The sequence below is a fragment of the Capra hircus genome, chromosome 5 (assembly GCF_001704415.2).
Source record: "Capra hircus breed San Clemente chromosome 5, ASM170441v1, whole genome shotgun sequence".
NCBI lineage: Eukaryota > Metazoa > Chordata > Mammalia > Artiodactyla > Bovidae > Capra > Capra hircus.
In genome coordinates, this window is record NC_030812.1 from 106,224,948 (window position 1) to 106,252,583 (window position 27,636).

General features: G+C 45.3%; 1 protein-coding gene across 2 annotated transcripts; it reads left to right on the forward strand.

Annotated features, from left to right (window-relative positions):
* Positions 669 to 26,863, forward strand: CCDC77 (coiled-coil domain containing 77). Of its 2 annotated transcripts, none has more exons than XM_005680998.3 (12): positions 669 to 775; positions 4,662 to 4,714; positions 6,701 to 6,944; positions 10,908 to 11,050; positions 16,403 to 16,499; positions 17,388 to 17,460; positions 18,888 to 18,979; positions 19,929 to 20,077; positions 23,298 to 23,514; positions 24,747 to 24,872; positions 24,968 to 25,120; positions 25,983 to 26,863. In XM_005680998.3, exons 2-12 carry the CDS (start codon positions 4,677 to 4,679, stop codon positions 26,127 to 26,129), a joined length of 1,479 nt encoding a protein of 492 aa, XP_005681055.1. In that variant the 5' UTR covers positions 669 to 775; positions 4,662 to 4,676; the 3' UTR covers positions 26,130 to 26,863. The 2 variants fall into 2 exon arrangements, with proteins under 2 accessions (XP_005681055.1, XP_005681057.1); XM_005681000.3 differs by having other exon boundaries at positions 18,888 to 18,931.

The window sequence follows — 27,636 nt, forward strand, 5'->3', positions numbered from 1 at the left end:
TTTTCCACAACCCCACATGCACAGTTATTTTTATTCCCTTATAGTTTCTTTGTATTCTGTTGCTGGAGGAGTCATTTATCAAGGTGCAAGCATTGCAGTAAAGGGTCCCCCGTCCCAGCCCATACCCAAAGCTGTAGCCCTGAGACTAAAGTGCCTTTCCCCCTACTTCTTGCTCTTCTGCAAAGATGAAACCACAATTGGCTTTTGAACTAACTATATGATTTAAGGAAGTTTCTCACACCTCTTAGGAAAAGGAGATAGTGTCTGCTACCTGATAAAAACCGCATTCATATACATCCTCTTCTGACTGTACAAACTGATCCAACAAATCCTGTCTTGGCTCTAGGCCACTAGATCATTGAAGGAGAAACTATAATATCTTAGACTCTTCACCTCCTTAGAGATAAATTCGTATATCACAACTCATAATAATCCTGTGATTATTTACTGCATTCATGAAAACAAGCCTAAACTGGGAGACCTAAACTGCGCCAGGTCTAGCACGACTGACCCCAAACATCACACCCCCGGTACGTCCTCCACCAGGAGTGCTGTGTGCAGAGATGAAACTATATTTCCCAGTAACCTCTGCGAGGCAAGGAGCGCGAGGGAGGGCGGGAAGGGGGCGGGCCTTTATATGAACAGCTTTCCTAATGGTGCGCAATCCAGAGGCTGTGTAAGCCAGTGGGCGATTGGGCGGGCTCCCGCCCGCCGCGCCGCCCCCCGGTTTGAGTGTTTTTCTGTTGGGCTCTTGGCGTCTGCAGCACCAGACAGGGTGAGTAGAGTTCCGGGTTCCAGGAGTAGGAGGTCAGAAAAGGGGTCTGGGGAAGAAAAGAGGGACTGTGCCCGGGGCGGGGGTACTAACTGTGTGAGCAGTGCGGAGGGAAGGGGTGGGAGCCTGAGAGGGCTCGTTGGGAGGCCCGGGCCGTAACGGACAGTTAACATCTTTAGGGGGAGGTTAGACAGCACGGGAGGATGGGGGCTTTGGTCTCCGGGGGGTCAAAACAGGACAAGTGAAGAAAGGAGTACGGAATGTAAGCTCCTGGAGTTCCCTCATCGTCCCCGCCGGGCTCAGCCTCACGTTCCTCATTTGTGAAGTTGAGGGATAAGATCCTTCACAGAGTTGTGGGGTTAAAGTAATAGATGTCCAAGTGCTAAACAGATTTTAGTTGTAAGTAGACAAGCAATAGAAATTGTAAACCCAAATAAAGATATCATAGGAATGGGAAGAAGCTGGCTGAAACGCTGTAATTTGTGTTATAAACAAGGGAAGGGCCAAGTTCTTTCAGGAGACAGGACGATGCTACCATCTGTAGGTAGTACACACGGTCGTGGGAGAGTTGGGAGCCCCAGAGAACTCTATTGCGTCCCCTCTTAGAGAATGACAAGTGCGCTTCCTCTGCAGCTAGTTCCTTTGGGATGGATTGACTCAGGAAAGAGATGGAGGAGGCGGCACTTGAGTTTCTCTTGTGCAGATTGATTTCATTAAGTGAGATTATGAGTGGAGGGAACTGTGGGCCAGCTGGAGGGAAGCTCCTGAACAAAGACATGGACGCCGGAGTACATTAGGGGAGTGGAGGAAAACAAGGCGGGAGAGGTAGGTTAGGCAGAGTTTGATTTAGAGCATTAGACTATGAGAAACACCGATGAATCTTAACGGCTTTTTAGTCGGGTTGGGTAGAAGAGTTAAGTCATTGTAGTAGGTTAGGTAAGAAGACATGGAGGATCCCTAAATAACACGTCAGAAGAGGGTCAAGGGAAGGAGTAATGAAATGATTAAATTTTCAAATCCAGGTTACTTGAAAGATGTTGAATTGGTAACTGAAATAGGAAAGTTAGAAGGAGCATGTTTGGGTGACAAAGATGATGTATTTGGTTTGGGAAGCATTAGCTTTAAGATGCTAAGAAATATGTGGCTTAAATGATTTTTTTTTTAATATTAAGGAATTTCATTGGTCAGTTATGACCACACTTCTGGGTTCATGACCCAGGAGTGAGCTGCTTCATTCTGATTTTTCCTAAGTTAAACATTTCAAGCTCCAGTGGGACATATATAGATGAAAATGTTACATAATTGGAAATTCAAGTCAAGAAATTGAAAGATCTCATTTATTCGTTCTAGAAGTCATTGTAAGTTACTCTTTTCCAGGTCGTGTTAGGTAATCATCAGAAAAGAAGTGGGAATAATGTTCCCAAAGAAACGGAGAGAGGAAGTAGTAAACATAGTTGAAGACAAAACTTTTTGAACGAAGGGAGTAAAATTTTCAGTGAAAACAGTAATTGTCTGCATTTATTGAGTGCTTTAATGTGCTGGACATGTGCTCTGCTCTTTTATTCATTTAATCCTTACACCAGCCTGTGACATACATGCTATCATTATCCCAATTTTCTAATGAGTAACTGAAGTTTAAAGAGGTTAAGTAAAAACTTCCTCAAGGCCACACAGCTAATAGGGGACAGAACTTTGGCTCAAACCCAAGTCTGCTTGATTTCAGCGCCTGTGCTCTCCACCACAAAGCAATATTTTAAAAAGGAGGTTAACATTGTCAGGCACGCAGTCAAGGCACTTGCTGAATGGAGAAGGACAGAAGCGAAAGAACGACTGGACTTATTATGAATGTGGATGTCTGCTGATGAAGAAGGGCCACTTCAGTTCAGATATCGTAGCAGAGGTGAGGTTATAAAGCTGAATGAGACATGAGTGTAGACAACTTTTTGTAGATGTACACTAGGTCAGAAAGGAGGAAGGAAGAGAGGGAGGTGAGAGGTTGCAAGTTGTTAGAAGTTCTTAGAAAGCTCCACTTGCTCTTCACTGATTTGAGGACAGTGGCATTTCAGATGCCACCCAGATACATAAGAGAGGAATGGAGTGTTGCAACATAGAGGAGCCTTAAAAACATTAGGCGAAATAAAAGAAGCTAGTCAGAAAGACTACATACCATATGATTCCACGAACATGCAAGTCTAGAACAGTAAGCTGTGTGGAGACAGGAAGTAGATTGGTGCTTGCTTAGGGCTGCAGTGGAGTGGAACGTAGGGGAGAGCTGAAGGTTACCTGGGTTTCTTCTTGAAGTGCTGAAGATGTTCTAAAGCTGCTGATGGTGATGGTTGCACATGTCTGTGACTACTAAACTCATTGAGCTGTACATTGAAATGAGTGAATTCTTTGGAATGTGGATCATACCTCCTGAGAGGGCAGGTTTGGTGGGGAGGTCTGTGTTGAGGGGCTCAGTTTGGGGCATGTTAAGCTTGAGAGACCTGCTCAGGCAGAGGTGCATGAGTGTCTTGAGAGCGCTCAGGAATGGAGGCTGCATTTGAGAACCGCTGGTGTGTTCCTGCTGTTTAAAGCCACAAGGCTTCATGAGGTCGCCAAGGCAGTAAGGATGAGATGAGAACTAGAAGGGACTGAAGATCAGTGGCCAGTGAGGAGAGAGGGAAATGAGGAGCACGTGGTGTCCTGGAGGCCAAGTGCAGGAAAGCTGAAGGAGGTGGGGGGAGGAGGGGGAGAACACGGGGTTGTGAGCAGGAAAATGACACCTGGAATTAACCAAAGTGGTGCGTGCTTTCACTCCTTTTCACAGAATTCCTCCCAAGGGACTGAAGATTGTAGGCAGACATTTACCAAGCAGAAGAGCACTGGGATAGACTGTTACGTCACCTCTCGCCTGCTCACAGTCACAGTGGAGTGACAGCAGGCTTGACTAGAAAGCTTTCCCCAAAGCCAAGTTTACGAAGAACCCCTCCCATGCCCCATCTCCCCATCTTCCCTTTCCCCCTCTCTCCTTCATATAACATGGTATTCCCTCTTTGACAGTGGAGTTTATCTTCCTGACGAGATTAATCTGTGTAGAAAGATGGTGCCGACAGTCCTACGCGCAGGACAGCGAAGGAGACACAGCCATAAAGAATACACTTTGGGCTCCGAGGGAGAAGGGGAGGGGGGATGATTTGAGAGAATAACTGAGACATATATATTACCGTATGTAAAATAGATGACCTGTGTGAGTTCCGTGCGTGAAGCAGGGCACCCAAAACCGGTGCTCTGGGACAACCTAGAGGGACGGGGTGGGGAGGGAGGTGAGAGGGGGTTCAGGATTAGGGGGACACATGTATACCTATGGCTGATTCATGTTGATGTATGGCAGAAACCATCCCAATATTGTAATTATCCAATTAAGTTTGATCGGTATTATCAATTGAAATGGAAGTTGTGCATGAACTTTTTAAAGATAAAACAACAGATGCAGCACGCCAAATAAAGATAACATCAGTGCCTTTGTATTTAAATTTAGCATGTTGAGTCCTCTGCCTGAATTTCCACTTATTTTCTCTTCGTTATTACAAAGTTTTCTGTATCTCCCTCTGCCATTATTTCACAGAATTGTCAGTTTGTTTTGCATGTAAATTCATCGCAGAAAACTTTCATACCAGGGCTTTTCTTTTGTGTGCTTGCCATTGAAATGTTAAATGTCAGTCTGATTGTATTTAAAAACAATGATGAGGAAGAATGCCTGAATAAAACCCCATGATCTGGAACTGCCCCAATAATACTGCATTCTAAGCCATCCCATTCTGATGATGGTGGGTGGACCGGTCTGCACATCCTGTACTGTTTTTTCTGTTCCTGATCCCTTGTTCTGGATCTTTTGTGTATTTGACAGGTGTGAAAGGACAGCATGAACTTTACCCCGTCGCAGTCCCCTGTCTGCAGAAAGTAAGACATTTGCTTATTTTTGAGTTGTTGAAATAAAGAAACTAGTCTTCTGGCACCTCAGTGCCCACTGGCTGAGGAACTAGAAGGGTTTTGGAAGAGAACTTCCCAGCTCTGGATTTGGACTATGTGAGACCTCACTTCTCTATTCTTGTTATGTGGAATTTAGATTAAAAACTAGGACATGGTAAATGTTAATACCAGAATCCAGGCAGTTTGAGTGGGCCTCGATTACAGGGGAAACAAGCAACAGACAGAAACAGGAGACTGGACTCTGGCTCTCGGTCAGCCTGCCTGACACCTCCTCTTCACTGCCCTCCTCGTCATCAACACACTCCTGTTTGTCGAACTTCAGAAACACCCTTTAGTTAGTTTATCCATTAACCTATTTCCCAGAGGTGTCAGAAGGCAACAGCTTTTTAAAACATGAAACTCAGTAGTATTTCTGTCATGAGCTTTTAATGATTTATAATGTAGTATTTTTTTTGTGATGCTCATCTATTAAAAGTGCTGTCCGTAACCTTCATTAACTACAACTCTGGGCTTGTGTAAACTCTGATATAAAGTTTCTCTGCTCTGTGGTCCATTTGGTTGTTGTAAACTGCAGGCAGTTAGCTAAAGTGAATTAATTCTCACATGAGAGTTTCTCTGCTTCTCCGTCATTTGTTTTCTATAACTTTCATTGTCTCTTGTTTGCTGAAAGCGAACAAACCAAAAAAACCCTCTGATCTAGCCTTTGGTCTTGGCTGGATTTGGTCTGTGTGATTCAAGTCTCTGATGCCAGACATTGGGATCTGATTGGTTGTGTGATTATTGATGAGGCTTTATTTTTTTTTAGTTTTTAAAAAATATTTATTTTTTGGCTGCACTGGGTCTTAGTTGCGGCATGTAAACTCTCAGTTGCTGTATGTGGGATCTAGTTCCCTGACCAGGGGTCAAACTCATGCCCCCTGATTTGGAACTTGGACTTTTAGCCACTGGATCACCAGGGAAGTCCCAACACTCTGTTTTCTACTCCTGAATCTTGATCCATGTATATGTCTGTTCCTTAAGGTAAACTTTCATTTTTCAAGTTCTGATTATAAATGAATTGTAATATCTTCTGTATATGCATCTACATGCATTTTCCCATTTAATATTATTCAGATGATTCTCTCAGTCATACAGTTATCTCTAATTCATGTTTTCTGTAACTTTGAAAATATTCCATTGTCTGAATACACCACTGTTTATCCATTATCCTGTTGAACAGAAATTTGGAAAGTTTACTGTTTTTGTTATCACAAATAATGTTTCTATGAACATTTTTGTGTATGTCATTATATGTATGTGTAGACAAGAGAATTGCATTTTACTAGATTTAACCAATTTACTTTCTGTAGTTTAAGCAAATTACACTCCACCAACAGCATATAAGTGTTCCTGTTGCTGTATTCTTAATAGTATCAAATTTTCTGACTGTCACTCTCTGGCCTTACTTAGTTGATATTCCTTTTTTTCTTTTAAATGAACTCTTTTTATTGTCTAACTTGTATTTTGAATCCAGCTTTAAGCCTTTATTACCTGGAGAGCAGTTCATAAGATTGATTATTCACAAACCTGTAACATCAAGCAAACTCTCAGGTTTGTGAGCACCTTCATTATGAGCACATAATGGCACCCCACTCCAGTACTCTCACCTGGAAAATCCCATGGGCGGAGGAGCCTGGTAGGCTGCAGGCCACGGGGTCGCTAAGAGTCGGACACGGCTGAGTGACTTCACTTTCACTTTTCACTTTCATGCATTGGAGAAGGAAATGGCCACCCACTCCAGTGTTCTTGCCTGGAGAATCCCAGGGACGGGGGAGCCTGGTTTATGGGGTCGCACAGAGTCGGACACGACTGAAGCGACTTAGCAGCAGCAGCAAGCCTTATTTTTAATTTAGGAATTGTAACATCTCATAGACGTTCAGACAGTTTTATGAATGTGTCCTTCCCTGTCTCACACAGGCCTGCAGCTGTCCACAAGCATGAGGCTGCTGGCAGCTTCAGCAGCCCCACCAGGTGGAAGGGTGTGTCCTTCTCCGATTCTGTACAGTCGACTCCCCTGCCTTCCGTGGAGGATCGCCTGGCTGTCCTCTGCCCCTCTCAGGAGCTTCTGGAGTATTATCAGAAGAAGATGTCTGAGTGTGAGGCAGAGAGCGAGGAGTTGTTGAAGAAGCTGGAGCTGTACAGGGAGGCGTGCGAGGGGCAGGTAAGGAGGACCCGGTGTGGCCGTCCTGGAGCCTGAGCGAGCCCATTCAGTGCTGGGAACACCCGCGAGTGCCAGCTGGCGTCCGAGCACACGCGTCCGTGTTCCCTGTAGGTCCCGCCCACCTTGCTGAGCTGCCCTCCTCCCGAGTGCCTCGCTGGACCAGGATGCCCCAGACTGCTCTGTCTCTTCCTCTCAGCCTTCTTGTGCCTCTGGTTCTTTCTCCCCCTCACCCCTGACTTTGCTCCAGTGTCGCCTCCACAACTCCCTGACTTCTCAGTTTACTAAGTGCTGTGTATCAGCTTCTGGCCGCCCTGTCCCTCTCTAAACGGCACCACCTTGGCTTCACTCTAGGAGTCGCTGCACTGCCTGCATGTGGCCCTGCTGGTCTGTGCCCCTTGCTGGCAGCAGCTCGCTCTGTGGCTTACCCCGTCCACCACCTTTGTCCTGGATCAGGGCCTCTCGACCATGGCCTTATCCACGGTGAGGGCTGGCCGGATCTTGTCATACAGAATGTCCTGTGCACAAAGGACGTGTACCAGTATCCCTGGCCTCTGCTCGCTGGATACCAGTAGCCCCCACCCCCATTCCCAAATGGTGACAGTCAGCAATGCCCCCAGACATCACCAGCGTTCTCCTGGGGGCTTAGGCAAACCCCACCTCCCCCATCACCCAGTTGAGAACCGCCTTCCTAGAAAAGTCATTGCAAGATAAATTCACAGGAAACAAATCATGGTGTCCTCAGACACCACATGGAAGTTTTACCCCCCGGTGGTAGACTCCCGGTTCCGGCCCCCACCCCTCCAGGCCCAGGCCCTGCCTTCCCTGCTCCCCTTTGGCCCACAGGCCCCTCTCTCCTCTGGCAGCCTCACTTTCCGCCTGACCACGCTGAGTCACTTGCACCCGTATCCGTCCCCTCCTCCTCACTGAGGCTGAACAGATCCAGCAGTTTCTGTTTCTGTTTTGGCCATGCCACGCAGCTTGCAGGATCTCAGTTTTGTAACCAGGAATTAAACCCAGGCCGTGGCTGTGAAAGCCCCAAATCCTAACCACTGGGCCACCAGGGACCTCCCCTTTGTCTTCTGTCTTTAACCTCTTCTTGACATTGGCTTTTCCTCCTCAGTATACAGGTAGACTCATGTCTTTCCCAGTGAAAGAGAAAGGCCCCCCTCTAGCCAAGCTTCCCTAACTCTTCTCTGGGGGCAGGGGTGGCTTTCTTTCCCAGCCAGCCTTCCAGAATAGTTTGACTCGGTCACCTGCTCAGCGACTCCTTGACTGCAGCTGGGTCCGGTCCTCAGCTGCTCCTCCCATGGCTCCAGAACCTGTTGCCTCAGTGACCTCTCTGTGACTTCTGCACTTTGTTCCCTGTTGCCCTCCTCTGAGAGGTCTGCTTCCGTCTTGATTCCATAGTCGTTTTTCTTTCCCAGTGTCTGGCTCGCCTCTCTTACCAGTTCTCAGTCTTCATTAACAACTTTCTTTCCTAATTCTTTTCTTTTTGTAGGTGGTGGGGCGGGGGGTGGGGGAGAGGAAGTGCCCTCAAAACTGTGTCCTTGTGGAGAAGGTAGTGAGAAGTTATATCATAATGGTTCAGAGAAGGCGTGGCCAGCTCATGGACATTCATCTGATTGGCTGGCGGTGAGGTCATCAGGAGTCAGCAGCATCCCCCTGCTAGTTCCAACCTGTCTGTGGTCTGTGTACTTGTGGGCAGCATACTGTTAGCATACAATACATTAACTGCTAACTTCTCCCACCTGGAGGGGGTTTTGGTCTCTGGTCTCAGGGCTTAGAAAAACTCAGGTTCTTGGTGTCTCATTGCAGACAAATTCAGTGAGGGACAAAATGAGACTCAAGAGGTAGATTTATTTAGAGGGAAACTCCACAGATGAGTATGGGCCACTCAGAAGGCAAGAATGGCCTCTCCTTCCTTAGCCTTAAATGTCAAAGTTCTTGTGATTCTACCGTAAGTGATCTCATTTTGTCCACGCGTTGTCCTCCTGCCTATAGTGTTGTAGCCATGCGTTCTGGTAAACAAACTCGCTCAGAAGGACAATGCAGAGAGTGGAGTGCAGTTTATTACACCGGCGGGCCCAAGGCAGAGTCTCCTCTTAGCCAAGGACCCCGACCAGTTTTTGTGGAAACCTTATATACCCTAAGTGTCTGTGCTCAAACGCCCCTCCCCAAATTCTCTGAAGCTAGTCTGAACAAAAGAAAAGAAAGATATAATCAAAGTTAACCTGTGATTCATATGCCTTAAGCCTAGGTAGTTAACAGTGGACAATTATCAATAGGCCTGTGGTCATACCCTAATAAGCATAATAGAATTTATGATTCTATTTGGTTACACAGATAATTAGAGTATTCTTTTAGGCCATGAAGAGTCTAGGTACTAGCTGTAAAAGCCCTGGGGCTTTTCCATCTGGGGGGTCTGGTTTTCCAGTTGGTATGTTGTTTCCATAGATACTGGGCATATAGCTCAAAGTCCACAGTCCAGCCCCAGATGGAGTCCTGCTTTCAGGATGGAGCCTGTTCTGTCTGTTTCCTCTTTCAGTGGGACAATGACACTGAGGTAACTAGGGCTGACTCCTCCTCTTGCTGAGCTCCATGGTGCTGTGTCCATATCTGAATTCAGGAGCCCCCTTCCCCCGCCTATGCGTGCACGCAGACCCCTGCCACCCCTCCCTCCACTCCTGTCTCTTAATGCTTCTTTCTCCTTCGTGATGGTGCCAGTGCCTGTGGTTCTGCCCAGCCTCCCTCCAGTCCCTTGCTGACACCCACTAATCCTACCTCCCAGACATTGCTCAGTCCCTTCCAGCCACCTCGTCATCGTTGCTGCCACACTGTCCAAGCTGCTGTTTCATCTCAGACTCTCATGCCACACTCTCAAACTCCTGTTCATCCTGAACAGTTCCTAGGATCCAGCCCCTCGGGTCACACTGCTCCATCGACCTCTCACTTTCCACTCCAGTGATGCTGTGCGTTAGTCCCTCAGTCGTGTCTGACTCTGCGACTCCATGCACTGTAGCCCACCAGGCTCCTCTGTCCATGGGATTCTCCAGGCAAGAATACTGGAGTGGGTTGCCATTCCCTTCTCCAGGGGATCTTCCTGACCCAGGGATCAAACCTAGATCTCCCGCATTGGAGTCAGATTCTTTACCATATGAACGACCAGGGAAGCCTGTTTTTAAGAATAATGGAGTAGGTAGCTGTTCCCTTCTCCAGGGGATTTTCCCAACCTAGAGATCAAACCCGGGTCTCCTGTATTGCAGGCAGGTTCTTTACTGTTTGAGCCATCAGTGATACTGAGGTCCTTGCATTTCCAGCTCTTCCCCAAGAGCACTGCCTTCCTCCACCTGTCTTCCTCTCAAGCTTCAGCTTTCTGGTGGTCTCTGATCCCCCAGCAGCTCTCAGAGATTCTTCCTGTGCCAGCTTACCCTTCCCCCATGTGTGCTCCATTCAGTCATTCTTTCATTTTAATTATTTGCATGTCTGTCTCCCCACACAGTTCCTCCTGCTCTGTAAGCAGGAGTCACACCTTTCATCTTTGTTTTCCAGAGTTTTATAATGCGTATTACATAAAAAGCATTAAAGTGTGACTTGGGAATTCCCTGGTGTTCCAGTGGTTAGAACTTCGAGCTTCCACTGCAGGGGGCACTGGTTCGATCCCTGGTCAGCAAGCTGAGATCCTGCAAGCTGCACGTTGTAGCCAAAACAATGAGTGACTAGAGCAGGTGGATCATGTGGTGTCCTGGGTTCTCTCGTCTATAAGAGGAGGTGATGGGAGAGCTCTGATGTCATTCACCTTGTGGGTTTAAACTCATCTGTACGCAGCCTGTGGTCGTTGGGAGCCTGCATTGCTGAAACTGTCCACTTTGTAATATTTCTACATGAACTGACACCACTGCATGCAATAAGAGCTGCTCCTCTGAAGCCCAAAGTCTTGTCAGCTGCCTTTTTTTTCCCCACCAGCATAAACTGGAATGGGATTTGCAGCAGCGGGAGGAAGAGATTGCTGAGCTGCAGAAAGCTCTGAGTGACATGCAGGTCTGCCTCTTCCAGGAGCGAGAGCACGTCCTACGCCTCTACTCAGAAAATGACCGCCTAAGAATCAGGTACTAACGGGGGGAAGGAGACACCAGGGGCATGTTTCTAAACTGCAGGGAACGAGATGCATTTCTTCATGGTCCTCCTCTTGGCCGCGTTCCCAGGGAGCAGGCTCTGAGATAGGGGTTTGCCTGCACAATGGTCAGTAGGGAGACTCTTAAGGGGAGCAGCTCTGAGCAGATTTGGGTTGAGGGAGAATTTGATTACGATGGAGTCGACCAAGGACTTCCTGGTGGTTCAGTGGTAAAGCATCCACCTAGTGCAGGAGACACAGTTTTGATCCCTGGGTTGGGAAGATCCCCTGGAGAAGAAAACGGCAACCCACTCCAGTATTCTTGCCTGGGAAATGCCATGAACAGTGGAGCATGGTGGGCTACAGTCCATGGGTTTGCAAGAGTTGACACAACTAAGTGACTAAACCACCACCACCAGAGTCCACCAAGGGACAGAGGTCTTAGTCAGCCCCACAGGGAGTGATCCGTCATTGGACGCAGCTCCCACCAGGGAGGGATATAAACTTGGGAGAGGCAGCCCCCTTCAGCCCAGGGCAGTTGCTGGAGAAGGACCGAGCCCCTGGGTGACGGGCATCTGAGCAGTGTGCCGGAACACCCACTACAGTGCAGTTCTTTTTAATTCTGGTAAAATACACTTAACCTAAAATTTACTCTTTTAATCATTTTTAAGTGTATAGTGCAGTATCGTGACGTGCACTCATGTCATCATGCAGCCACACCACTGTCCATCTCCAGAACGTTCTCATCATCCCACACAGAGGATTATTATAGGACTTGCATGAAATCTGTAGATTGCTCTGAGCAATGTTGACATCTTAATATTATGTCTTCCAATCCATGGACACAGGATATCTTTCCATTTGTTTATTTCATCTTTAATTTCTTTCAGGAGTGTTTTCAGTATACAAGTCTTTCCTTTCCTTGGTTAATTCCTGAAAATTCTTTTTGATGCTGTTGAGCATCAAATTCTTTTCCTAATTTTCTTTTCAGATTTTTCAGTCAGTGTACAGAAATGCATGTTGGATTTCTGTTATGCTTCTTTGCTGAATTCCTTTACTAGTTCTAACAATTTTTCAAATTAAAAAAAAATTTTTTGTGGCACCCTCAGGGTTTTCTGAGTATAAGATCATGTCATCTGTGAATAAGGATTATTTTATTTCTTGCTTTCCAACTTGAGTGTCTTTTCTTTTTCTTGCCTACTTGGTCTGGCTAGGACTTCAGTACTAAAGATGTTGCACAATGGGCAGCCTTGTCTTGTTCTTGATCTTAGTAGAGAATTTGCCGGTTTTCACCATTGAGTGTGACTTTAGCCATGGGTTTTTCATTTGTGGCTTTTATTGTGCAGAGGTTGTTTCCTGCTCTTCTTAATTTGTTGAGTGTTTTTATCTAAAAAAGGTGTTGAATGTTGTCAGATGCTTTTTCTGTATCAGATGATGATCGTGTGTTTTCCTCCTTCATTATGTCAGTGTGATGTATTACTTTGATCAGCTTTCATATGTTGAACCTTGCTTGTATTCCAGGAATAAATTTCGCTTAATCGTGGCGTGTCCTTGTAATATGCTGCTGAATGCAGGTTTGTTAATGTTCTGTGGAGGATTTTTGTATCGATGTCTGTAAGGTCTGTAGTGGTTTTTGTGAGTGTCCGTCCAGCTTTTGTGTCAGGGGAGTGCTGGCCTCATAGAAAGTGAAAATAACTGTTGCTTCCTCTTCAGTTTTTGGAAAAGTTTGAGGATGATTGCTGTTAGTCCTGCTTTAAGTGTTCAGTGGAATTCACCACGGAAGCCATCAGGTCCAGGGTGTTTCTTTGTTGGGAGGTTTTTGATTCCTGGGTCAACCTCCTTAATAGTTTCAGCCTTGACCTAATGCAGCACTTCCTTTCAGTTCTGGGCCATGAGGAAAGGTCACCTTCCACAACACCTGTTACACAGGTCAGTGCAGTGTCCCGTGTCACCTTCCACGACACCTGTTACACGGGTCAGTGCAGTGTCCCGTGTCACCTCCAATGGCACCTGCTCCACGGGTCAGCGCAGTGTCCCGTGTCACCTTCCACATCACCTGTTACACGGGTCAGCGCAGTGTCCTGTGTCACCTCCCACGACACCTGCTACACAGGTCAGCGCAGTGTCCCTTGTCACCTTCCACGACACCTGTTACACGGGTCAGTGCAGTGTCCCAGAGAAAGGACATGTTGCCTTCAGACACTGAGCAGTTCCTCTGGCATTATGAGTCTTTGGTGGTGGTAGGCATGAGGTACAATAATCTGTCCTTCATTTTGAAGGGAGTGGCCTGGCATGCCTCGATCAGACCCCTGAAACTTCGCTGACAAGCTATGAAGGGTTTACCTCCAACCCTTTGGAGTACACTTAAGGGTTCTAACCCACTTGAACTTCTTGTTTGTCCCATATGATTGAACTTGATAGCTCAGTAGCGAACAGATCCAGGTCCCTTTGGACAAACTTGATATTGAACAGAAGAGCTAACGGTCCTCAGAAAGCCTGTAGAAGTATCCTCTTGTTCATGTCACCCGAACGAGAACTGCTCTGGTCCTGTTGCTCGTGGAAGCGAGCACATTTGCTTAACCATAGCCACATGCTGTGTACCTCAGACCAGGCTCTCTGCTCTAGCAAAAACGCTACTGCAGCTGGCACAGTCATGGGCTTGCACCTACTTGGTAGCAGTGCGTTGTTGTCTGTCTGGTTTTGCAGGATCATACTTGTGAATTAATGGGGATTTGATGGGGACCCTCACCCGTACCATTGTAGCTGGGGTGCGGAGAGGCGGTTTCAGAGGCTTCCACTTGCTTTAACACAGAAACCAAGAAAACAATTTGGAGATTTTGCCAACTGCCAAGTATGTTCATTTCAGTTATACATTTGGAGATGGGGAAATGACCCCTGACTGGGTTTGGATCCAGTGGACCCACTTTGAGCTGGACCGGAACCAAAATTCTGTTTATTACCTGGTTCCTGTATGCCCCAGATAATGCTTGATTTCACTAGGTGTCAAAGTCAGCTCAGACTGTCCAGCAGCGCTTCCCCACTGTGCACAGTTACTGGAATAAATGGCCACGGGCCCTTGGAGGAAGGGCTGAGTGATCGTGACCATGGACCCTGGCTGAGGCCTCACCAGGTCTTACCTCTCGGAGAGTCAGCTTCTTATTTAGTAGTCTTGACAGCTGGCTGGGGTGTGGGAAATGGGGCAGAGATTGTGAGTTTGTATAGAATACAGCCCAACCCTCCTCCTGCCTTTACTTTTATTTGATTGTTTGGGCTCTCCCCTGTTGACCACTCACCTGTCTTGCTCCTAAGAACCCTGTAACAGGTCTGCACATCCCAGGCTCTGAAATCTCACTGTGTTTTTTAAAGATTTTTTAATAAAGCCTTTATTGAATTTATAACATGTTACAATATTTCTTCTGCTTTATGTTTTAGTGTTTTGGCTGCAAAGTATGTGGGATTTAGCTCCCTGACCAGGGATCAAACCTGTTCCCCTTGCATTGGAAGGCAAAGTCTTAACCACTGGACCAGCAGGGAAGTCCCTGACATCTCTCTTAAAGTTTGCTTCCTTGGTCCATTTGTGGTATCAACTGTCTGGGGTTAGTTTCCTGGAAAATGAACTCCGCAATGGAGATTTGCTTGCAGGAGGTTTGCGGGGAGTGTGCTCAGGAGTAAACCACTAGGGGGCACTCGGGAGAGTCTGAGTGGGCAGAGGCTAAGTGGTGATTCAGTGACAGCAGGCCTCAGCCCCTGCCACCGGGTGCCCTTCTAGGATGGTCCTCAGATCCTGAAGCGAGGTGAGAGGACTGGGCTTCGCACCCCTCAGTAGCCAGGCTCCGGGTGCAGGCTGCTCCTTGAGTAGACAGTTGGTGAGACAGGCTGCCTGGACTCAGAGTGGGCCTGGAGAGAGATCCAGCTGTGAACTGTCAGCTCCCACGTAGCTAAAGAGGCAGATTTGAACAGTACACCGTGGTGTCTGCCTTCACGCTCGTCAACCAACTGATTGAGGTTATTTCCTGCTGGGTTCTCTGAATTTCTGAATCTAAATACCTGATGCTCTTAAAATTAGAGCTGAAGTCTAGATAAATCCTATTTAATTTAATTTAGTTTAGTTAATTTTTTGGAGCCTATTGCTGATGCTTTCTCCTCTCTGTTGACATTTTTGATTTTCAATGTTTCAGGCGTACAGCAAAGTGATTCAGTTATCCATAGGTATGTGTATATACCTATAAATATACATATATGTATACAAGTATATTTACTTTTCAGATTTTTTTCCCCAGGTTAAAAAGGATTATTACAGGATATTGAGTAGAGTTTTCTGTACATACAGTAATCTACTTTATATCTAGTGGTGTGTACATGTTAATCCAAACTCCCAGTTTATCCCTCCCCCTCCCCTTTGGTAACCATAAGTTTTTTTCTACATCTATTAGTCTGTTTCTGTTTTGTAAATAAGTTTATTTATAACATTTTTTTAGATTCTACACGAGTGATACCATGATATTTGTCTTTGTGTGACTTTACTTAGTGTAATAATCTCTAGGTCAGTCCATGTTGCCACAAATGCATTATTTCATTCTTTTTTATGACAGTAACATCCCATTGTGTGTGTGTAGTGAAGTGAAGTGAAAGTCACTCAGTCAGGTCTGACTCTTTGTGACCCCATGGCCTCCAGTCCATGGAATTCTCCAGGCCAGAATACTGGAGTATTCTGGAGTATATTACTGGAGTATTCCCTTCTCTGGGGGATCTTCCCAACCCAGGGATCAAACCCAGGTCTCCTGCATTGCAGGCAGATTCTTTGCCAGCTGAGCCACAAGGGAAACCCAAGAGTACTGGAGTGGGTAGTCTATTCCTTCTCCAGCAGGTCTTCCCAACCCAAGAATCGAACTGGGGTCTCCTACATTGCAGGTGGATTCTTTACCAACTGAGCTATCAGGGAAGCCCTGTGTGTATAGTACATCTTCTTTATCCATTCACCCGCTGGTGAACACTTAGGTTGCTTCTATGTCTTAACTATTGTAAATAGTGTTTCTGTGAACACTGGGGTGCATGTATCATTTTGCATTAGATAGATATTTCATCTTTTCCGATTATATGCACAGGAGTGGGATTGCAGGGTCATATGGTAGCTTTATTTTTAGTTTCTTTAAGGAACCTCCATAATGCTCTCCATAGTGGCTTCACTAGTTTACATTCCCACCAACAGTGTAGGAGGGTAATCCAATTTAATTTTAACTTGAGGTTATCATTGCTTTAAAAATAAATGCGTCAGAAGGGAGATCCTTTAAACAAACATTTACTTACTCTGGACACAATGTATGCTTATTCTCTATGAGAATTGCAGGGAGCTAGAAGACAAGAAGAAGATTCAGAATCTCTTGGCTCTTGTGGGAACAGACACTGGAGAAGTGACCTATTTTTATAAGGAGCCTCCCAACAAAGTAAGTCCTCCTCTATATAGCAAGGTAGACAAGGCTTTTACAAAATGCAGGCTGGGGTCCATAATCAGACAGCTTTGATCCTTGCTAAAGAAGCTCAAAGGAGAATTAGCTACCATGGTCTCAGTTTGCTTTTTTCAGAGCATTTTCTGCAATTACAAACAGGTTTGTGATTTTATTCTTTTTCTTCAAAAGCCTTGGAAAGTAGCATTGTTTACCCCATTCTGCCATTTGGAAACCTTAAGCTTAGAGGAGGAGGTGTCTTGGATGAGATTAGAGGGTGCAGCAGGAACAGACTTAATGTGGGAGCAAGTTTCAATACTAGGTTCTTTTTAGGTCTTCATTTACACCGATTATAAAAGTAATGCGTGGTCTTTGTTAAAAACAAACACAGATTTCAGGAATCTAATAGAAAAGTGACAGTGTCCCATAATTCTGTACCCTAGAGATAAAGCTTTTTCCCTACTCATATAGAAATATTCATGTGTATAATTGAGATTTCTACTTTTCACTCTATAAACAGTGCTTCAGTGAACATCTTTATACATACCTATATATGCATGCTTCAGTGTTCCTGTTACTTTCCTAAAGGACCTTGTCAAAGACCACTTTCTCTTTTTTTTTGGTAGATATTGCCAAATAACCCTGAAATTTTATTTTTCCATTTAAATCACCAGCACTGGTTTTAGTCAGTGTGTATTCAGTTTGTTAGTGGGTCCTATCCAGTTTGTCTTCTCTGGTCTCCCATATGCATGGCATCCGTATAGGATTGTATGAGTTTTGACCAGTTTAATTTGTGAATGATGTTTGATCTGCAGAACTAAAGCTAAAAAATGAAATACTGTATTTATAGGAAGACTATTTCTGTACTTTTTTTTTTTGCTTCTTCAGGTCAGCATTCTCCAGAAGACTGTCCGGCCTGTAGAAGTACGTGAAAAGAATGAGTCTTCAGCTCTCAGAGCAGGTACTAACTGTATTTTTAGAAATTCTTATTGATGCAGAATTAAAAAGCATGGTACAAATAATTAGACATTTTTTCCTACTATACAGTGATAATAAATATTCATAATCATGCTGCTGGTGGTCTCAGATCTTACTGAGCTTTTTTTTAAAAAACCTTTCTGTGATGTTTTAATAAAATAGAATAAAAATATATTTAATTAATATGCTTACGGTGATGTCATTAAATATATTTGGATAACATGTGGAATCACAGCCTATTAATTATTCTCTCACCCTTAGTCTCCGTATCCTCTTCTCTTTTATTAATGGAAATCACAATTTTTAAAAATTGAGATATAATTGACATATAACATTAGTTTTAAGTGTGCAAAATAGTAAATTGATATTTGTATATACCACAAAATATTCACCACAATAAGTCTAGCTAATGCATCACTACGCATGTGGAGATAAGCAGTTTTGAGGTCTACTCTTAGAAAGGAAACAAAAATTCTAACTCGAAATAACATGCACCCCAGTATTCACAGCAATATTATTTATAATAGTCAAGATATGGAAGCAGCCCAAGTATTCATCAAGAGATGAATGGTTAAAAAAGATGAATGGAATACTACTCAGGCATTAAAAAAAAAGGAAGTCTTGCCATTTGCAGCAACATGGATGGATTTAGAGGGCATAATGCTAAGAAATAAGTCAGAAAAATATTGAATTTAAAAAATAAACTAGTGAGTATAGAACAAAAACAGACTCACAGATGCAGAGAGCATACTAGTGGTTACCAGCAGGGTGAAGGAAGAGAAGGGGCAGAATAAGGGTAAAGGATTAAGAGGAACAAACTACTATGTATAAAATAAATAAGCTACAAAGATACATTGTACAGGACAGGGAATATAGCCAGTACTTTATAATAAGTATAGACAGAGTATAATCTATAAAATTTTTGAATTGCTATGTTGTACACATGAAACAAATATTATACATTACCATACCTCAATAAAAAGAATAAATAAGCTTCTTGAATCATCTAAATCATCAAGTTATGTTTAGTGCAGTTTTAGTGTTGCTTGTTTTTAAAATCATTTTGTCCATTGAAAATTGGGTTATACATCATAACTAAAATGTTTAGATTTAGTTTTTGTAATTCGTTATCCTTTTTCATTAAATAAGATTTTACAAAGAAATTCAATACAACTCCAAAGGGAAATTTAGTAGTTTATTCTTCAGAAAGATCCAGGTGACATCCTAACAGAGTTCCGTTAAAAGATTCCTGTTTGCACAATTGAGCATTGTAGTTATTGTACATTGTCCTTTTTCTTCCTTTCCTTCTCTTCCATGTGAAGAAAACCAAACTTCTCTGCAAAGATAATGTTGCTGCTTGAAAAGCAGAAAGAAAAGCTAAGTGAAGGTCTCCACTGTTTTCTGTTTTAGATTCTAAAGGCAGCAGGAGGAAATCAGCAGGGAGAGAAAAGGAGGTGAGCCCTGGGCTGCATCAGAGAGATGTCCAGACCCTCGCCCTCCAGGTACGACCGTGGCCGCTCCGCACACGGGCCTGGAGCGGGCCCTGTGCCCCCATTAGCGTGTGCCGCATGCGTCCTGGCACACGGGTTTCCTCTAGGCATCTTGGGATTGGAAATTTGAGGTTCTTCCTGATTTCCCAGAGCTCTGTCTTTACAACCGTTACTCTGTACTGCACCATTCTAGAAGTGCTGGTGCGAATCTGCAGTTCATTCAGCGCATAGGCCGAGCCCTCCCACCAGAGTCGTCACAGTCAGAACTCCCTGTGCAGCTGGCCTGGGACACGCAGAGCTGCAGCTGTCTGTCCCAAAACGGTGACCTTGGGGGTACATCCATTTGTCTGGTGCATGTATTCCAAAGTCTAAGAAAGTAATGAGTCACCCTCTCACCATCTGGTCATCATATGTCACCTACAGCCCTGATTTTTCGTGTAAGGGCACTCAAGTTCCTGTCCTTATCAGAGGGCGTGTTGATGTAAATGGACAGTTTCTACCTTTGGCCAGTGTCGCCATGTGGGGTCAAGACAGCCTGACTCAGACAAGGAAATCACATTATACTCGTTTTGCTGCACTTTCTAAATTTAAAAATGAAGACACGAGTCTTTCTCTACACAACTGGGAAGTCCCAAAAGGGAGACAGTCCCAAAAGCCCAGAGAGAGGAGAGATGGTGAGAAGGTGAGCATCTCGGAGAGGGGAAACGGGCTTGTCCAGCCTTTCTGGTGTGACGTGGGTGCTCTGCTTGGTGTGGACAGAGTCTGCTCTCGTGTGGCCTGAGACCACGTGTAAGACGTAAAGAGGAGTCCAGTCGAGGGTTTCTCCTGTTTGTTTTGCTGCTGCACGTCTGTTTTTTTGTTTGTGGGGTTTTTGTTTTCTTGGAGAGAGGCTCGCTGTTAGAGGCGAGAAGCGGGCAGGAGTAGAGCGGGAGTGGACGCCTCGCCCCTCCGGCCTGTCCAGGTGGAGGCGCTGCAGGCACAGCTGGAGGAGCAGACCCGGCTCTCGCGGGAGCAGGTGGCAGGGCTCATGGAGGAGAGGCGGATCCACATCGAGGAAGTGCAGGTTCATCAGCAGAGAAGCCGGGACAGAATCACGGAGCTCACCAGAAGGTGGGTACTCACGAGCCACACTGGACAGGTTTCAGGTGTCTCCCAGGTGGTTTAGAAGGTCCAGGGGTCAGGACTGTCACACTCACTGCCAAGGTCGCAGGTTCGATCCCTGGTGAGGGAGCTAAGACTCCACAAGCTGGCAGTCCTGTCCAGTAGCAGCAAGAGTCCCGGCGCTGAAGGAACTGTCTCAGCAGACCCCCATCTTCCCCAACCCCCCGCCTCTCTCCCAGTTCCCTGGTGTGCTCATCTGATGCTTTTCCTACAGGACTGGGGGCTCTACACTCTCCCCTCAACCCCTCTGAGGGTTGTAGTCTGATCTTACCATCCTGGAATATCCTTTTCTCCACTGATGGGTCATCTAAGTCAGCGTAACAGTCCTTTTCTCTTGTTTGACTTTACATACCTGCACCAGAAAATGGAAACTATGTGTACTCCTGTTTTTACCCGATTCCTGCCTGCCTGTCCCCCGCTTTCTGCAGTCTGCTCTTGTTCCCTGTTTTGCTTAGCATGCCCTGTCTAAAGTCATCACTGAGTTCATTCGTGTCTTTCTGTGTGTCTGGGCCTCTGACCACTCCCTCTTTGAAATCCATCTCCCGTGGTTCCCGCAGCACCTGTCTTTCTTGGTTCTCCCCATTTCACCCCCCTCAGCTGTTGGTCCACTTTGCAGTGACCAGAGCTGGGCTGTAGAGACATCTTCAATAAAGTATGTTTGAAAACCTCAAATTCACCACGACCGAAACTCAACTTTCTCTCTCCCGACAAGCACCCCTCCCCATCTCAGACCTGCTGCTCCATTCTTTCCCATTTAGCCCAGTGCCGTCGCATCCGTGTAGTTTCTCAAGTTCGGACACTCAGGGTCGTTTTCACCTCCCCACTCTCCAGTTTCTGATTCCAAACCCCGTCGTCGGTGAATCCGGAAGCCTCTCCTGTCCGTTCTCGGCCCTCTCATTCCCAGCTCACGCTGTGTTCTGGTTTAATCATTGCTGTCACCAAGCTGGGTTTCCTGTCGCCAGTCCCCTTGTGCCCTGCAGGCTTCCTCCCTGTGAGTGTCTCCTGCTGCCTTGGCCCTTGGGAGTCTCGGCTCTCAGTCCCTGCTCCTCTGGCTGTAGCTCACCTCGTTCTTCAGCCGGACTCCTGAGGCTGTGGTTCATGCAACACTCATGGTGCAGCAGCCCCTCGCTGTGCAGTCACCCCTTCTCTGACCTTCCCAGGGAGGGGTGCAGTTTTCCTTACACGTCTCCCCACATCACCTGTGATGACCAGCGTGACTCGGTGTTGGGCCTTTTTACCTTCCATTTTAATGATGTCTCTTCCCCAGGGTCTTTTCCTGTGTGCAGAACAGGCGCATAATAAATAATTCTTGAACACTTGATGACCTTTATCTTTCTTTCTCTATCCTGCATTAAATATCCTACATTTGAAAATATTTTTTCACAGAAATTCCCTGGTGGTCCAGTGGTTAGGACTCAGAGCTTTCACTGCCAAGGGCCCAGCTTCAATCCCTGGGTGGGGAACTAGGATTCCATAAGCCATGTGGTGCGGCCAAAAAAAAATGTGTATATATATGTACACACACACGTGTATGTGTATATATGGGCTTCCCTGGTGGCTCAGATGCTAAAGAATCTGCCTCTAATGTGGGAGACCTGCGTTCAGTTTCAATCCCTGGGTTGGGAAGATCTCCTGGAGTATGTGTATATATTCTTTCTCACCTTGCAATCTTCATCCTGTTGGGTTTTTTATTGCTTCACAAACTTTTTTAGTGTGTCTTCCTCCATTCTAAAGTGTGGTCACTAAACTAGGCATGATACTCAGGTTGAACTCACTGACCAGTGCAGGTAGAAGGTGCCCCTGGCCCTTGGCAGGCCCTGCTGCTTCCAACATCATTATTTTTGCTGTTTTGTGCTTAAGCATAGCATCTCCAGTTTCTATTGGATTTGAATTCTTTTTAAGGGAACAATATTTTTAAATTGTCAGAGTAAAGTATGATTTTACATGTCAGATTATTAACTTCCTAGTTCAGCGTCTTCTGCAGATCTGAGCACTTGATCGGCTCCTTCCAGTAGATCGGCATCCTGAGGGTGTTGAATGGCAGGAAATCCAAGGCCATTAATGGCTGCCTGTTAGGTGTCACTTTGAGACCATTTTTACATTTGCAAGAGCATGCTTCCCCTGTTTGTAACTGAGCCATAACACCAGAGAGAATAAAATAACCTGCTGGAAGCAAGAGTGGTCCTTGTGGGAACTGACTCAGTCTCTCCCTGTTTATACAGACACACACGTACCTGAATGTATTCATCAGATGATGGTTTCTCCTCTGACATTATGTAGTCATTGTCCCCTTCTCTGTCTACTCTCTCACTCAGGAGAAGAACTAAGTGGATCTCACCGTATGTGTTCAGTGGAAAACTGCAGTATGGTATTTAATGCCCTTTGCAAGCTGTGTGATCATTTGATACAGTATATTTCTAGCTGCTGATGTTAAACTGATGAGTTGCTAACTCTTCAGAAAAAAAATTTTTTTTTTAAGGCAGAAACGTCGTTTGTCTATTCCCAAATCTCAGCAGGACTCTATCTAGTACCTGTGTATGTCTAGAAGCTGGTACTGTCCTTGAGGGTCCTTGTGGCATCCGGCAAAAATAAATGATGCCTAAGAAGTGTCTCACTGCAGCACAGGGCATTGAGTGAAAGCACTGAGGGGTTTCGGGGAGTGGAGGGGCCACGTGGGCTGAGGCCATCGAGGCGCCTCCACCAGGGAAGCCCATCTCAGAAAAAGGACAGGATTTGCTGTTGGGCAGCTTGGCCCAGCAGCTCACGGGGGAGCTCAGCCCAGGCAGAAGCAAAGCTGTGCTGACGGTTTAGAACTTGTGTTAACCTTCAGTCAGAACCCCATGACTTAGTTTATTGTAAAGTCTGGTGCCTTGGAAAAGTCCATGCTTAGGCTGTGTGTTAGTATTTCTGTAGTCCTTCTAATATAATCTGAAATTAGCACCCAGAAAAATACCTATAAAGGGCGGTCTATGAACCAATGTAGATACATTATACTTTGTTCAGTAAAACATGTAAGACTGCCAGGGATCAGATGAAGCGTGTTTTTAAAACGCTGGTGGTATTTACAGAATCTACATGTTACACAGTCTTTAAAGGGGCTGTGTTTGAAGTAACTGTCACATGTACCAAGGAAGCATCTTCATGTCCACATCTGTACTTTCTTCCCTAGTCTCCACCACACCCAGGAGCTGCTCTACGAGAGCACCAAAGACTTTCTGCAACTCAAATTTGAAAACCAAAATAAGGAGAAGTCCTGGATGCTTGAAAAGGATCACTTGATGTCAAAGATTAAGGAATACAGGGTGCAGTGTAAGAAGAAAGAAGAGAAAATGGGGAAAATGTGGCTAGTTCATGAGAGTCATCACAACCAAAATGAATATATTAAGGTAGTTTCCTCTATCTTACAGAATTTTTTTTTTATTCTGGAGTTATTGAAAGAACTTGGAGAATTTCAAAGAAGCTAATCATTGTCATATAAGATCCAGTCCAGGAAGCTGTTGTAGCAACGATCTCAAGAAATAGGTCTCAAAGAGGATCTCTTTGTTACTGTGTTTGGGGATTTAGAACATTAAAGTGTTGACTGATAGATAGATTCATTCAACAGATATTTGTTGAAGTCCTGTAGTGGGCGGGGCTGTCAGTGTACGGCAGCAGACAGGTCTGTCTTCATGCCATTTACATTCTAACAGGTGAGAGAGACCAGAAACATTAACAAATAACCAAGTATGGGTTATAGGAAAGTGGTCCTGGGAGTTCCCTGGTAGCCTAGTGGTTAAGATTTGGGGCTCTCACTGCATGACCCAGGTTCATTCCCTGGTCAGGGAGCTGAGATCCCACAAGCCAGTTGGTGCAGCCAAAATACATTAAATTTAGGGAGGGGAAAAAAAGTGGTGTTATGGAGTTAGAAGGATTCTGTAAAGATTGTATGTTGCTATTGGAGGTCTACTTTTGTTGAGAAGCACTGGGACACTGTCTGGAGTCTGGCATTTTTGCTGAGACCTGGAGAATGGAGCTTGCCAGGCAGACCTCTGGGAAGAGCATCAGGCAGGGGAGAGCAGGTGTGAGGGAGCATGTGGCAGTGAGGGGTGGGCACGCGGGCTGGAGGGAGGGCAGCCATCACGCTCCTGCCGAGGATGCGCAGCTCCGAGCGTCGTCGTGTCTTTGAAGGATTCTGTGAAGGAAGTGACATCCAGGTTGGGCTTTTTCAAGATCATCCTGGTTGCTCAGTGGAACATGTGTTTTAAATGCTGTTGATGTGTCTTTCTTTTTAAAGAAAAACTTAAGAAGTGTATCCCCAAATAGGTTGTAATGTCTTATTTGGTACAATTCCAAACTCTATTAAATCTGACTCTTCCAAGAGCCAAAAATATTTGTTTCGTTTTAAAATTTTTCTAAAAAATAAAAATAAAGGGAAAAAAAAAACAAATTTCCTACTCTGTACACATTAAGAAAAAAGCTAGAGAATCGTCCAGAAGTAGGTTTTCAGATGTTCTCTGTGATGTCTTGTTCCTTCACTGATTTAGCACTTCTAGAAATCCTTTCTTTCTTTCCCTCAGTGCTATTTGAATTACCCAAATTAAAGAACAAAGATGAATTTTTCTCTCCTTCTGACCCACAGTCCCTAAAGGATAAGCTCATACAAGAGAGAAGGCTGTCCAGCATGTACCAAGAGCAGTGCATTTCCCTGGAAGAAGAGCTGGCCCGGATTCGTGAAGAGGAAGGAGCAAGGAGAGAGATCTTTAAGGTGTGGGGTTCTCTTCCTGTCGGGGGGGGGGGGGTGGGCAGCTGGCTAGGGGTGCCCCTTCTGCTCACAGAGGCCTTCCTGTACCCCGGGTATAGGACCGCACCAGCAAGATGGGGAGACGCCTGCAGGCCATGACTAAGCGCTATGAGGCCTTGGAGACCCGGCGTGTCTTAGAGGTGGAAGGCTTTAAGACAGACATTAAGATTCTCCGGCAAAAACTAAAAGACGTGGAGCAGATACTTTATAAGGTAATTGATCCTGAATTACCAGGAGGGAGAGGAGATGTGGGTGAGCAGACAGGGCACAAGGGCCCCTCTGAGGGTGGCTGGGCTGCATCACCGTCCTCCTGGTCTCACTGAAATCAGTGTAAACAGTGCGTGCCAGGGGAAGATAGGACAGACTGAAGCAACTGAGGACGATATCAGAGTATTTCCACCTGAACTCAGCTCAGGACAAGTATTCATCCCTCCCAACTCAAGGAGTGGGTTCAAAGAGCCGTGTCTGTGGGGAGTTACTGGGGTTCCTGTGGTTAGGACTCGGCGTTCTCACTGCCAGAATCTGGGTTCAGTCCCTGGTCGGGGAACTAAGATCCCACAAGCCGTATGACCTGGCCAAAAGAAGAGAAAAAACCTGTCTATTTTACAAATGGGGAAAGTGAGTAACTGGGTTAGAAAGTACTTCTTCCCTATGAGACACAGCTTCACGTAGAATCTGAGGTGCCTCCAGTGTCATCTTAAAAGAGATGTAACTGTCCATCCACACGCCCTGAGCAGTCACTCTGCCAAGCAGGTTCACACAGAAACAAAGAGATGCTGCCTTACGTGCTTTGGCAAATTTACTAATAATGTCTATATTGATCTCTTTACTCACTTAATCGTTGGTTGTCTTCTGACTCAGGCTCCTCTCCTGTCGTGTGGGGAAGCGATGGTCTAGAGCCTTTTCAGCCCTAACTCTACATTGTCCTTCTCTCAGCGAGTCTCCAGACTAAGCATTGAATCTACCCTGTGAACTAAGAGTATCAGAGAAAGGAGCTGGCACAGCTGGGGCTTCATGCCAGGTTTCTCTCCCCTGGCATCTGCCATAATCACTTCTTTTTTTTTGAATCTTTAGGCCACACTCAACGCCCAGGCAAACCAGGATCTTGCCATTCTGTGTGAGGTTCGTGACAGCAATCGACTGGCACACAAGATACAGGGAGAACTGAGGAACCTCAAGTCCAGAGTGTTTGGTCTAGAGAACGAACTTAGGCTATGCTGATAGTACATTTTAGGAATGGCACAGGTCTGGAGTAGGTCTGCTTCCTGAAATTCAAGGAGAAGGTCATCCACTCCCAGCAACCATAGGCACGGAGTTGTCCAGAGTAGCGGTGTCCATTGTTACGAAGACAAGGGGAAGAATCAACTTTTTTTTTGTATTCTAAGATTTATGGGTTTTGCTGTCCTGTTAACTGATACTCGGGTTTTTTGATTAATTAAATTTTTTATTTTTTTGGTCTGGATTACAACCTGAATTACTTAGAGATTTTCCCACATTATTTGGGAGTTTATAATGATAGGGGGTTTTTTTGTTTGTTTGTTTTTGTGTTTTTAAGACAGTGACAAAAAGGAAAGTGTTTATTTTTGCTGTTGGCTTGGCTGAGTGTTAAGGGAGGAACACTTCCCCCAGGAGGTCAAGACTCCCGCTAAGATTACCTTTCTCCTGGGCAGGGGGCAAAGGCCACAGGACACAGGCCAGTCAGACAGGAACCAGCCTTAATTCTCTCAGCCCTAAGCTGAGGGGCCCTTGTTCCTTTCTGGACAGCAGCCTCAAGAAGTGGCACCAGAGGGCACTAGAGACCCTCCTCTTAAGCAAAATAATCTGGGACCATAAAGATGCCACTTTGGTAAGAGTGAGTGAAAAATTCAGTATTTTACCAGTACTGTGTGTTGTTTTTTTTTTTTAATAATGTATATATTTTAAATTAGCTATTTTTCAATAAAACATAATGGAAAATGTTCTATTTGAGCTTTCTATAATTTCTTGTTAAAACCACATTTATACTTGTTGATGACACTGTTTACTTACCTTTCCATGGTTTCCACAGTGCTATACATTTATGAAAGGTTTCCTAAATGCATCCCTTGAGATTGTCTTCGAGGTAGCAGGAAAGAGTACAAGATGATGGCACTAAAACCATATCCATTTTTTTCACCTCTGTCCTTTTTTCAGCAAATAACTGCATCTGGGGCAAAGTAATTGTCAACATACCTAGACAGCCTCTTAGAATTCAGTGGGTCTTGACTTAGTATGGTTTAGCTATGGTTTTTCCAGTAGTCATGTACAGATGTGAGCGTTGAACCATAAAGAAGGCTGAGAGCCAAAGAATTGATGCTTTTGAATTGTGGTGCTGGAAAATACTCTTGAAGAGTCCCTTGGACAGCACAGAGATCAAACCAATCAATCCTAAAGGAAATCAGCCCAGAATATTCATTGGAAGGACTGATGCTGAAGCTGGAGCTCCAGTACTTGATATGAAAAGGTATCTGTACCTGATACGAAAAGCCAACTCATTGGAAAAGACCCTGATGTTGGGAAAGATTGAGAGCAGGAGGGAAAAAGGGGGCAGCAGAGGATGGGATGGTTGGATGGCATCACTGACTCAATGAACATGACTTTGAGCAAACTGGGAGATAGTGAAGGACAGGGAAGTCTGACGTGCTACAGTTCCTGGGGTCATAAAGAGTCAGACACGACTTAGTGGCTGAACAACAACGATGGCTTGGAA

Bases quoted from the DNA above. Each gene is read 5' to 3' on its own strand.
- CCDC77 (XM_005680998.3), top strand. From the start codon at position 4,677: ATGAACTTTACCCCGTCGCAGTCCCCTGTCTGCAGAAA. The intron at 11,051-16,402 runs GTACTAACGGGG...TGAGAATTGCAG, and splicing joins AATGACCGCCTAAGAATCAG to GGAGCTAGAAGACAAGAAGA. The intron at 25,121-25,982 runs GTAATTGATCCT...TTGAATCTTTAG, and splicing joins TGGAGCAGATACTTTATAAG to GCCACACTCAACGCCCAGGC.